We start from the raw sequence: 12,592 nt of genomic DNA, 5'->3' as shown, positions 1-12,592 counted from the left end.
TGATGAGTAGCGTAATTGATTGACATATTGTGTACATTTAGCCAAAAATTATGGAAAGTGGGTGTGATTGACTAATTTAATGCACAATGTCATATTGTATTATTTTATCTTAGTGACATTAAATTTTATGTAAGTAGAAAAAAATTATGAATTGCTTGTGTGCGTTGTACTTATGCAAGGCTAGATGGTATCTAAATGCAATGAAATCCGTACTTTTTTTAAATCATTACGGAGTAGTTTAGTAGTTAAAAGATAAATTTCAGACTCGTATTTCACACGGCACATCTTAGGTTTGATTTTTAGCGCTGATGAATCATACGATGGTAGTCAAGAGAAGCTGAAATAGCTCTGTAAGTTTTTTCAGCCTCTAGACTGTCTGTAACAAAACTACCAAGTTATTTATTTATTTTTTTTTTAAATCCATAATTTTTAAGAGTGCTTAACTAGTAACCATCCAATTTCTGGAAAATGAACATTACTTTTCGGGTCAAACAATTAGAAAATGGGATGTGCTATTTACATATTTTTTTTTTACTTTTCACACACCTCTTATTAATTTTTGTTCGTTGATTTTCTTCAATTCATCCGATCCAACGGTCAAAAACAAAAAAGGTATAGGAAAAGTAAAAAAAAGTATGTGAATATCACATCCATTAGAAAATAGACAAAGAAATGATGCGGAAATACTTGATTGGACAGTGTCAATCAGAAATGCTCCTCCACCTACCCACACCGGATAGAACCTCCTCTCCCTCTCTTCTCTCAGAGGCTCAGCCCAAGCCAGTCTACTTCTAGAAGCGCGGCACGCAGCCCTAGGCCTCGGTCGCTCTCCACACGCCTCTTCCTCCTAACCCTCCCAGAAGCAGTCATACGACTGTTCCTCCATTCCCCTCCATAACTCCTCTGTCTTCATCTCTCTCTCTCTCTCTCTCTCTCTCTCTCTCCCCTCAATCATCACTCTCTCTCTCTAACCGAATCCTTATCTCTGCGCTCAGCGTTTTGTATATGAATGCGTGATCGTCGTCATGTATATAAACACTGCCTCCTCCGCTGCCTTCTCCCTCCTCAGAGCTTCTAGGGCTCGATTTTCCTCCTCCTCAGCCGTCTCCAGAACCTTCGTTTCTTCGCCCCTCAGGCCTTCGCACCACCACTTCGCCTCCCACCGCTTCCTCAGCTCCTCCTCCGCCGCTTGCTCCTTCCCTCGCTGGAGCCACGGCGGTGTCCATTGGCGCTCCTCCTACACCCTCCGCTCCCAGATCAGAGCCGTCACTCCCGTCATCGAACAGTTTCAGCGCAAGATCGCTTCCATGGGTACGCTCTCCTCTCATTCCGTAGTTCTCGGAGCTTCTGATTGGTCGTTGCTTTTCTATTTTTGATCTGAATCGTTTCTGTTTCATGCTTGTTTTTGAAAATCTGGATTCTTTTTGGTGGTTTTGAAGCTTCTGCAGCTGAGCTCCTATTGCTTGGTAGTTGTGAAATGAATACTGTTTGGCTGCTGATAAAATTGAAAAATGACTCGGAAACTCTATTGAATCCGGTCTAATTTCGTATTTCGATTCATCAAACACTTTTCTTATTGAATGAATGTGACACTGGTGTCGTATGATCTGAATTTTGACATAGAAAAATGGAAATTATGGGCAATTTATCTTAATTTTATAAATTTATTTTCAAAAACTGGTCTTAATTTGGGTTCTGATTGTTCATCTGTGTGGTTCCAGCTTCCGAAAATCCTTTCAAGCCAAATTTGACAAGTCTTCCCAAGCCCGGAGGTGGCGAGTTTGGCAAATTCTACAGCCTTCCTTCTCTGAACGACCCGAGGATTGGTACTTTTCTAGCACTCAGTTATCCGAATACTATTTTGCTGGTTTCGTGTAATTGTACGATTATTAAAATCCTCTCGTGTATATATGTAACAGATAGGTTACCGTATTCCATCAGAATCCTTCTAGAATCTGCTATTCGTAATTGCGATAACTTCCAAGTCAAGAAGGAGGATGTTGAGAAAATTCTTGATTGGGAAAAGACTGCCCCAAAGCAAGTCGAAATTCCTTTCAAGCCTGCTCGTGTGCTCTTGCAGGTAATTCAGGACTATCATTTGCCCTTAGTAGGAATTTAGACGACAGAGTATGTTGTGTTCGTTTTCCAATGCTTATATGACTTTGTTGCCAGGACTTCACGGGAGTTCCAGCTGTGGTCGACCTTGCTTGTATGCGTGATGCTATGAACAAACTTGGGAGTGATTCTAAGAAGATCAATCCTTTGGTATGTGGAGTTCTTACTATGTGCATTCAATCTTGTTATTTCAGTCACTGTGCCAGGGGTTTGGTATCAGTACTTTAGATTTAACTCAATTGTTTAATTGTAGTTGCAAATTTAATGTTATTTTTTGTGCCCTTTTCAGACGTTGTACTCACTGTATTTGGTCCTACGCTTGTTTTAGTATGTATAATTAAACGAAATTCTGCAATCATGCAGGTTCCTGTAGATCTTGTTATTGATCATTCAGTTCAAGTTGACGTTGCAAGATCAGCAAATGCAGTGCAGGCCAATATGGATCTTGAATTCCAGAGAAATAAGGAGAGGTTCGCTTTTCTTAAATGGGGTTCTACTGCGTTCCATAATATGCTTGTTGTTCCACCTGGATCTGGCATTGTTCATCAGGTAAAGACTAAAGTAGTATGATTTTTGTCATTTAATAACAAGATTTACTTATGTAACCTTTGTGTCTCTGTGAACATTTCAATTCTCATGGATTTGGTTTAAAATTAGTGGATACATTGTAATTTCAGGTTAATCTTGAATATCTTGGACGGGTTGTTTTCAACAATGATGGCTTACTCTACCCTGATAGTGTGGTTGGAACTGATTCCCATACAACCATGATTGACGGGTTAGGAGTTGCTGGATGGGGAGTTGGAGGTATCGAAGCCGAAGCTACTATGCTTGGCCAGGTAATGTGAAGTCTGGAAAATTACCTAAGTAGCTGAGAAGGCATTTTTAATGTGGTTGTTTAATACACCTTGATTCATCGTTGAATGCTAATACTCTACATGGTTTAAACTCACTTCAAATTTTCTTGTAATGCAATATGCTTTGAAATTGACAGCCAATGAGCATGGTGTTGCCTGGTGTTGTCGGGTTCAAGTTATCTGGAAAGTTAAACAATGGTGTTACTGCTACTGACTTGGTTTTGACTGTCACACAAATACTGAGGAAGCATGGAGTTGTTGGAAAATTTGTTGAATTCTATGGTAAGTTGATTCTGATAATGCTTAATTTTAAGTAATAATTGCATTTGCTATGTCCTGACTATATTCGTGTTTGTATGTGTCTGCAGGGGATGGTATGGGTGAACTATCATTAGCTGACAGGGCCACTATTGCCAATATGTCCCCTGAGTATGGTGCAACCATGGGTTTCTTCCCTGTTGATCATGTTACTTTACAGTATCTCAAACTGACTGGTAGAAGTGATGAGACTGTGAGTACTTTACTAAGTACTAATAATTAGTTTCAAAAGTATTATTCAAGAGATATCTGACCTCTTCATTAAATTATAGGTGTCAATGATTGAAAGTTATCTGCGGGCAAATAAATTGTTTGTTGACTATAATGAGGTAAGAGCTCTTTGGTATTTTTGTTCTTCTCAGTTTTTAATTATCTGAATCAACCTTTCAAACCTTGTTTGAGATGCATCTGTTGACTAATAGTTATTTATTTCAGCCTCAAATAGAACGAGCATACTCATCTTACCTAGAATTGAACCTTTCAGAAGTCGAGCCCTGTGTCTCAGGACCTAAGAGGTTATTTTTATTCAATGTGTAGTTACATTCGATGCTTACTATTATTTTTTTGTATATCATATATAACTTGTATTCTTGGCGCAGACCTCATGACCGTGTGACTTTGAAAGACATGAAATCTGATTGGCATGCTTGTCTTGATAACAAGGTTGGGTTCAAGGTAAGTCATTATCCTTAGTGTTTCCTTAAAATTTTCAAATGTTGCTTCTTTCTCATTTGAAAACAAACTTCCCATTTTTTCTGATCCTAGCATAATTTTTATGATTGTACTCAGTGGACTTTAGTAAAGACTCTGTAGCTGTAAGATACTGTGTATATTTAATTTTATGAGATAATGCTGCAGTTGCAATTCTTGTTGTCATACCATCCTTCCTAAAACTCTTGCTGAATGTAGGGATTTGCTATACCAAAAGAGGTGCAAAACAAAGTGGCAAAGTTTCAATTCGATGGACAGCCAGCAGAGCTTAAGCATGGTAGTGTTGTGATTGCTGCAATCACAAGTTGCACCAATACATCAAACCCAAGTGTCATGCTTGGGGCTGCTCTCGTTGCAAAGAAGGCTAGTGAACTTGGTCTACAGGTGAGGCAATCTTATAGTTCTCATCAACAATTGACCATTTTTTCCCCTCCCTTTCTTTTGTCTGCAATATGGATTGTGCAAGAAAACTTTTTTTGTTTTTGTATAATTGAATGTTGATTTGCTGGCAACTCAGGTCAAACCATGGGTTAAAACAAGTCTTGCCCCGGGTTCTGGTGTTGTTACAAAATATTTGCTACAGAGGTAGGTTTCTGTTTTTGGAGAATTGGACTTTTTAAAACTAGATACAAATTGTTTATTGAAAGTTAATATGTTTGATGCAGCGGATTGCAAAAGTATTTTGATCAACAAGGTTTCAATATTGTTGGATATGGGTGCACAACATGCATTGGGAATTCAGGAGATCTGCACGAAAGTGTTGCTTCTGCTATATCGGAAAATGGTAATGTTGAAGTAGTATTGTTTATTTTTGCATAAAAGGTTATATAATTTGTAAACTCAAGCATATTTACATGTTACATGAATTCTCATTTCCTTCACAAGAACTCAAGTCCTATATTATTAGTTTCTACTCTAGCTCTAGCATGTGGATCTAAAATTCGATCATTCTGTTGCAGACATTGTAGCAGCTGCTGTGCTCTCTGGAAACAGGAATTTTGAGGGCCGTGTTCATCCGTTGACAAGAGCTAATTACCTTGCCTCTCCTCCTTTAGTGGTTGCTTATGCCCTTGCTGGAACGGTATGTCATACTTGCATAGGGTGCGAAGTATTTGTTTTTTCATTTTTGTGGCTTTATTTTTTTGGTTATGTGATTCAGCTTCATCTATGGACAGTAGTTAACTACCCAATTTTTTTTTTTCCATCTCCTTTATTTGTTGCACCTGAATATTCATTGTATTTACTTGGTTTTAAAGATGAGTTATTCTCACTGGTTGTGCCTTTCATGTTCCTGTTATGTGTGTATTGTGCTCTAATGATTATGGGATTTTGCCATCAGGAGGAATAATACTCCTTTTTGTTAATTTATAAATTTCATTTTCCCATGTAAAACTTCTTTTCGTACTTATTGATTCTGAAATAGGCCAGAATGATTTTATTTACATTTCTAGTGATATGTGAACATCCATTCATCCTGGTCTTGACGCAAATAATCTCTAAAATCCTATCATTTGGAGCTCAATATCAGATTATAGTCTCTAAAAATATTAACAATATTTAATTAATTTACCCTCGTTCCGTACTCCTTGAATCACTTGGTTGCTGGCATGTTTACTGTTTTCTTAACAAGAAAATTGATTAATAAGACATTGTTGGATGTTGAAGCATTATGAAGTAGTATTTGCTGCATGTTCCCTTTAATCTTTATCCCACTGTCATTTACTACTATTATGAATGCCTTTTATGCCGTGTGAGTTATAATAATTCATTTTGTTATTCTGCCAGCAGTGATCTCTTTTCGTCCATCATATGAAACAATCGTCGACACGAGTTGACCTTAAAATTTCATTTTCCAGGTTGACATTGACTTTGATAAGGAGCCAATTGGAACAGGGAAGGATGGTAAGAGCGTCTATTTCAGGGATATCTGGCCGTCCACAGAGGAGATTGCTGAGGTAAATTAGAATTTTGGATTTGTTGTGAAACTTTAGCGGTATACAAAATTAACTCATGACTGTATGTTTTGTAGGTAGTGCAATCCAGCGTGTTGCCAGATATGTTCAAGAGCACTTACGAGTCAATTACTAAGGGCAACCCCATTTGGAATCAGCTATCAGTTCCCGAATCCAAACTGTACTCATGGGACCCTAATTCAACCTACATTCATGAGCCCCCATACTTCAAGGATATGACCATGGATCCTCCTGGTGCTCATGGAGTGAAGGATGCGTACTGCTTGTTGAATTTTGGTGACAGTATTACAACTGATCACATCTCCCCAGCGGGAAGCATCAACAAGGACAGTCCTGCAGCCAAGTACCTTCTTGAGCGTGGGGTGGACCGCAAAGACTTCAATTCTTATGGAAGTCGTCGTGGCAATGATGAAGTTATGGCCAGGGGAACTTTTGCCAATATCCGCCTCGTTAACAAGCTTTTGAATGGGGAAGTAGGGCCTAAAACAGTTCACATTCCTACCGGGGAGAAACTCTTTGTCTTTGATGCAGCAACTGTGAGTCACCAATGAATATTTCACAAATTTCTATCTTTTGTAAACTACAGAAAACTATTCACTAAATCTTTGCAATCAATCTTCTGTTTCTATTTCAGAGATACAAGGCTGATGGGCACGACACTATTGTAATAGCCGGAGCCGAGTATGGAAGTGGAAGCTCCAGGGATTGGGCCGCCAAGGGCCCAATGCTATTGGTGAGTTATTTTACACCGCCATTTGAATGAGTTTGTAAGTTTTCATTACAGTATCTTTCTCGTTTGGTTGACTGACTTTTGCCACACAACAGGGCGTTAAAGCAGTGATTGCTAAAAGTTTCGAAAGAATCCATCGCAGTAATTTGGTGGGGATGGGTATCATTCCTCTTTGTTTCAAGGCCGGTGAGGATGCAGACACGCTAGGATTGACTGGTCACGAACGGTATACCATTGACCTCCCAAGCAACATTAGTGAGATTAAACCTGGCCAGGATGTGACTGTCACAACGGACAATGGAAAATCTTTCACCTGCACTGTTCGCTTTGACACTGAGGTACTTGCTACTTTCATCATCCGTGTATTATATTTGCTTTTGTATTTCTAGAACTAAATGAAGTAACGTTCTGTGATAATACTGTTTGGTTGACGCATTTACGGCGTTTTCGTGAGCTCTCGTTATTAAAGATCTGTTTATAGGTTGCTCATGTTGTGATTTGGTTGCACTTGCAGGTGGAACTGGAATACTTCAACCACGGAGGCATTCTTCAATACGTTATCAGGAACCTAAGCAAGCAGTAACTGGATCACGCCGTTCCGAGGACTTGCTATCCACATCACTGCAAGCGTTTTCAATTGTAAAATGTGAGGAAGAATAAGGACCCTAAAATAACACTAAAGGTCCCTTTTTGCGGGACGGAGGCAATTTTTTTTTGTTATTCATTTTTACACTGCCCAGGTTGTGCAGGCTTGTTGATTTGTCGGTCTTTCGACGGGTTATAAATATAGTTTCCGAGCAGTAGAATCTTTTTCAGTTTCGATTGTTTGCTTGTTCTAAAGCATTTACACATGTACCTTGGGTTTTCAAGTGCACCAAGATTATAGGCAGTGTTATGCCTTTGAACAGTGATACGATCAATGTGATATTTTGTTTCATGGCATATGATGAATCTAACGCCCCACCCCCGATTTGATATTACAATTGAATTATTGTCATGCGACGATTCATTTATTTTTTTTATTCCACAACTCTGCGCATAAATTCATGGTCCCTTGCTTTTAGATATTTCTATGCGCTTCTTATAGAAGCACTTTTATTGAAAGTGCTTATGAGAAGTGGTGGTTTTTAAAGAAACAGTTCCAAACGAGCTTTTAATTTCATTTCTTGATACTAAATTTCAAGGATCAGTGATTAAACACATGTTATAGCACGAGGAGATAGTTACACAACACGGTGATGTTGCAGTATCAAACAAGAGTTTCTCAGTTTGATATTTTGTAATGCTTTTGATCCACTAGCTCAACTTTTTAGGTATTTTAAGGCACCAAATATCGTTGTACAATTGGATCAAATTTAAACAGTTTAAAATTGATGACAGTTGATCATTGAATTTGATTTAACAGCTCAAAAAGACGTCGGCACGAATTTGATGTAGGTATCCATGACAAATCGGGATTCATTCAATTATATAGGGTTAGTATGACTTATGAGTGTGAACGATGAACGACTCTTGTCGTCTTCAAGGATTCCAAAAGCATGACAAGAGCAAAATCTTGCCCAGATCCATACAAGAAAACACGTCATAATATATCTGTGCCTGACAAATTTGTCAATTAGCCAAAGCACCCCATCCGTGTGTCGATTTGTCGATTAGCCAAAGCACCCCCATCTGTGTGTCGATTTGTCAATTAGCGATACCCAATAGAAATTCAAATACTTGAATATTAGCTTAAAAGATTTGATTGGTATTGCTAAACTTCCTAACTTAATCATTCATTGTTAGGTGTTGCGTTTTATTATAAAAGACCTTGATGATATTAAAGGTTAAACTTCTATATATTAGTTGTATATTATTTTATCATACGACCGATGTGGGATCCTATCTCTAACATGCCTCCTCAATAATGGTCTCATATGGGGTCACAAGAGAAACCAATTTCCACATCGAGATTGGTCAAACTATTATATTGGAGCTAACACAACTTTTTAAGAGCCCGACCACATTCAGGGACTAGAACCAACGCAACTTTTCGAGGACCTAGTATTCAATATCCTTAAGCTGGAGCTAGGCACATTCAAGTCTAGTAAATCGGACCCATAACGTGTGGAAAGAATAGTCTGCTCTGATACTATGGTAACTTTATAGGCAACCAATGTCACTGATATTATCCCAACTTAATCACCTATTACTAGGTGTTGGTCTTTATCACAAAAAGTCTTGATGATATTAGGAGTGAAAACTACCATATATTAGTTGTATATTATTTTGTCATATGACCAATGCAAGATTCTATTCTCCAACAATTATTTCTGTCTTACTTCTATTTCTCTTTTGATACAAGGATTTTAGGGGAAGGAAATTTAGATCAAACAACGTAAAGAGTTAACTATAATTAGATATCAAATTCATTATTCATGAGAATTGAACTCGAAACCTCGACAATCCATTTATTACTGTTTATGGTTGCTCCTCACGAACTCTGTAGGTAGGATCAATCACAACCTTGTTATAGCAGGCAATGCATGCGTTCTTCTAATTCTAAAGCTTAAACACTACACTCTAATTTTTTCTATTAAGAGCGACACTCTAATTTATTTTAAGTGGGGGTATTGAACTTGGAGTAGAGCCAGCTTGATTACATCAAGTCTGTAACTTCAGTATCACCGATTACAATTATCTAACAGTTTAAGTACAATTGATATTGTTGAGATGTAATTAAAATATGATTTTTGGGGATGAAATTTATGGCGACAACGTTTGTTATTTTTATTATTTCTTCCCTAGTAGAATGTGAGAGATTACTTTCAAAAGTTTCAAAAATTAATAGCCTAACTGCTTCAACAATAATTTGGTCGCAGTTGCAATTTAGTAAGGACAAGGATTGTCTACCCTCCCACTTTCGGTGCCCTCCTGTTTTGTGTGATCACGGTTAAGTCACGTCAATATTTTATATTATTTTTTTATAGAGATAATAAGATAAAAATGAATAGTAATATATGTTGATGTGCCTTAACCGTGATCACACAAACAAGAAGACACAGAATGACACCGAAAATAAGAGGGCAGACCATCCTTGTCCATTTAGTAAAGCAGAAATGAGTTAGTATTATATTCGACGGTTGAAACGATCACCTACTTTTCCAATTGTCTCTTCAATTTATGCAACGCAAAAGTGAAAGTACACAGATGATATGGTGATTAAATAATAAATACTAATTAGACCGCACATCAAACATAATCAAACCGGTTTTCTAATTCTACAATTAGTGTGTGTACATACATCAATATTGATCCTCTGGAATGCTCTCTAAAGTTGGCCTCCAGCAACTACCACTGCTTATGCTTTTATCATCACCACTCGTTCCATTAATTTCAGAAACCCTAGTTCCTCTGGACTTCAGAGCACTCATCAATTCCTCCAAAGAAGAGTGGTTTGATTCTTTCTTATAATTCAGCAGCTGTTTCAACTCCTCCCGAGTCACCACCAGACTAATCCTCACAGCCCCACCACTATTCGAATCATCAGGAATATTTCCTCTACGTCTGCCGATTTCTTGATCTTCTTGTAAATTAAACCTCACAGACTTCTTCTCCTCCTTCAACTTGGATGGCAATGCAATTGCTGTTTTTGTTGCTTCTAGGGTTTCGAATTCCTTTGCTGTCTCATGCTTCTCATAATCTTGTGACGAAATCTTGTTATTACTTCTCAAACAATTTCCCATAGCTGAGTTTACAAGAAAAATGGAGTACTTGGCAGAGAGAATATCAAAGAGAGAGAGAGAGAGAGAGAGGTGGGAGGGGTTATATAAAAGTGTTGTATAAAGATATAGAGATTAGAGAGGAGGGTGGAGAAAGCACATGAGGTTTGCGTTTGTTGCGGCGAATATTTGAAAGAAAAAGTGGGATTAACTTTTAATTACTGTTCGAGACCAACACTACACTTCCTCACATAAAATTATTAAGCAATTCTCAATTTCTCATATAGAATTGTATGTAGTGTTTGTTTTATATTAAGGTAACCTTTTGTTGAGTTTTTTTTTACCTTTAGTATTGGTCAACCAACCTCCAGCCAAAAGTATCTGCATTGATGTAATGATTAAGATTTCTTCAAATCAGTCCAATACGTATGTATTATATGTTGAGCTTAAACTTACTTAGATTAATACTAATTCTAGTTTAATCAAGTCCGTCCCCCTACTAGTACTGCTAAACATATACAAGGTATAGCCACTGTAGATGACACCAGGTGATGCTTATTTAAATTTGTTGCTGATGGTATGTTTTGTTTCCACATATTTGCTGGATTCTATGCAATATACATATTTCCAAAAGAGGTATCGATCACAATTAAGTATGCAAGAAAGTTGGTATAATCCAGCTTGGATCATTGCTGTTCTATAGTCCTAATCCTATTATCTAGCTAGCTACTTAATTTGATGACGATGAGATGATCCGATAAATAATCAATCGTACAAATCAATGGTACTCAGTTCGTGCACGTAAGACATACATATTTCGTCATGATCCAATTCAGCAAGTGATCTACCCCATTATACGAGAAGGATTTACCATGGTAGTGCCACATAGTACACTTATACGGTGGCGTCTCATGTCAATAATTTAACGACACGTATATATACTTTTAATATGACGTTGTGTTATTGAAATGAGAATTATGAAAACCATATATCTGTATCATGTAAGTTGTTCCTTAATTATACATGCAAGTTTGATAAGCATTAATAATATGTTACATCCTGATGACGTGCAGAAAACAGACTTGATGGATTTTGCTTGGACAGATCATACTCTTAAAACAACTAGTAAAACATGAAGTCAAAGCCAATAAATGAATTCACAACATATACTGAGTAAACAACGTAAACATTTGTCTAACAATATAAGTTTGGTAAAAAAATATTATTTAGCTTGTGTTATGTGGTATTTAAACTAGTATATATGTTGAGTTTTCATGCATAGAATTTATAGATATAATCAACGGTTGGTATGAATTTTCAATCTAACAACATAAATATTTATGTAGCTAGTATCTAGTAGTGATAAGAAAATATTCTCCAATTATCAGCAAGTAAATTACAAGTCAAGGCTAGCAATTAGTAACATATACGTGTGTCTGCAAACTAATCTGTCTGACAATGGACACCTATATCACGAAATAGGTAGTTAGGGGTGGTCCGGTCGGGTGGGGTTCACTGCTTGTGATGGAGATGCTCTGCGGATTTCAGGGTCGTTGAAATTATAATTATATATATTTATACATATGAGACACACACACACACACACATATATATATATATATATATATATGAGAGGGTTTTACGCGTTAAAAGTAGAGTGGCTGTAAGCATCTCTCACATGGGATCAGGGATTTATGTTCATAGTTTTATTGATTTCTATACCAAATATTGGAGCTTGTTCCATGTATCATGTGTGGATGGATTATATATGGCCAATATTATTGTCCTTTTGGTTTTTGTGAGGTGCGTGGTAGCAAAGGTACCTGAATTTTACTTTATATTTAGTTTTTGTCTCTGAACTCTCATATTAGGTTTTTTCATCCTTCAACTTAACTCTGTGTTGCTCGAGTGGTCCTTCAGTCAAATTATCTTCTTTTCCGTCAAATTTAACGTATAGTGGTATTTCCAGGTCTGAGTTGTAGGCCTTGCTTTCCTCCTTGGTGGTTCTGAAGATTCTTACATAAAGTTTGACTGCAAATACCAGAGATTCTCTGCTTCTTTTACAATTATATAACAGTAGCTTTTACCCACCTCCAGCGCATGTGATCTGATGTGAACTTGACATCCACGAGTTAAAGACATGGACAATTCCGGATATAAGAAAGAAACTTACATGAAACAGAATCA

General features: G+C 37.3%; 2 protein-coding genes across 3 annotated transcripts; one reads left to right on the top strand and one right to left on the bottom strand.

Moving 5' to 3' along the window:
• Positions 1 to 683: 683 nt before the first annotated feature.
• LOC137707446 (aconitate hydratase, cytoplasmic) lies at positions 684 to 7,646 on the top strand. 2 transcript variants are annotated; one of them, XM_068446314.2, is made up of 20 exons: positions 684 to 1,311; positions 1,722 to 1,826; positions 1,920 to 2,080; positions 2,173 to 2,265; positions 2,479 to 2,664; positions 2,793 to 2,954; positions 3,110 to 3,254; positions 3,341 to 3,483; positions 3,563 to 3,619; positions 3,726 to 3,805; positions 3,890 to 3,965; positions 4,200 to 4,385; positions 4,519 to 4,586; positions 4,667 to 4,785; positions 4,961 to 5,082; positions 5,858 to 5,956; positions 6,031 to 6,510; positions 6,609 to 6,707; positions 6,800 to 7,042; positions 7,219 to 7,646. In XM_068446314.2, the coding sequence occupies exons 1-20, from the start codon at positions 1,026 to 1,028 to the stop codon at positions 7,285 to 7,287; spliced, it is 2,979 nt and encodes a 992-aa protein (XP_068302415.2). In that variant the 5' UTR covers positions 684 to 1,025; the 3' UTR covers positions 7,288 to 7,646. The 2 variants fall into 2 exon arrangements, with proteins under 2 accessions (XP_068302415.2, XP_088545631.1); XM_088689505.1 differs by having other exon boundaries at positions 726 to 1,311; positions 6,800 to 7,130; positions 7,186 to 7,419.
• A 2,342-nt stretch (positions 7,647 to 9,988) lies between these two features.
• LOC137709175 (uncharacterized) lies at positions 9,989 to 10,429 on the bottom strand. Its single transcript, XM_068448286.2, has one exon. It carries the CDS (start codon positions 10,427 to 10,429, stop codon positions 9,989 to 9,991), a length of 441 nt encoding a protein of 146 aa, XP_068304387.2.
• Between the last annotated feature and the right edge of the window lie 2,163 nt (positions 10,430 to 12,592).

Source organism: Pyrus communis, chromosome 17 (assembly GCF_041283825.1).
Source record: "Pyrus communis isolate YQ-2024b chromosome 17, ASM4128382v1, whole genome shotgun sequence".
Classification (NCBI taxonomy): domain Eukaryota; kingdom Viridiplantae; phylum Streptophyta; class Magnoliopsida; order Rosales; family Rosaceae; genus Pyrus; species Pyrus communis.
This window is presented reverse-complemented; position numbering and strand designations above follow the sequence as displayed.

Coding starts and splice junctions, on each gene's coding strand:
- LOC137707446 (XM_068446314.2), top strand. CDS start 1,026: ATGTATATAAACACTGCCTCCTCCGCTGCCTTCTCCCTCCTCAGAGCT. Junction 4,587..4,666: donor ACAAAATATTTGCTACAGAG/GTAGGTTTCTGT, acceptor TGTTTGATGCAG/CGGATTGCAAAAGTATTTTG. Junction 7,043..7,218: donor CTGTTCGCTTTGACACTGAG/GTACTTGCTACT, acceptor TTGCACTTGCAG/GTGGAACTGGAATACTTCAA.
- LOC137709175 (XM_068448286.2), bottom strand. CDS start 10,429: ATGGGAAATTGTTTGAGAAGTAATAACAAGATTTCGTCACAAGATTAT.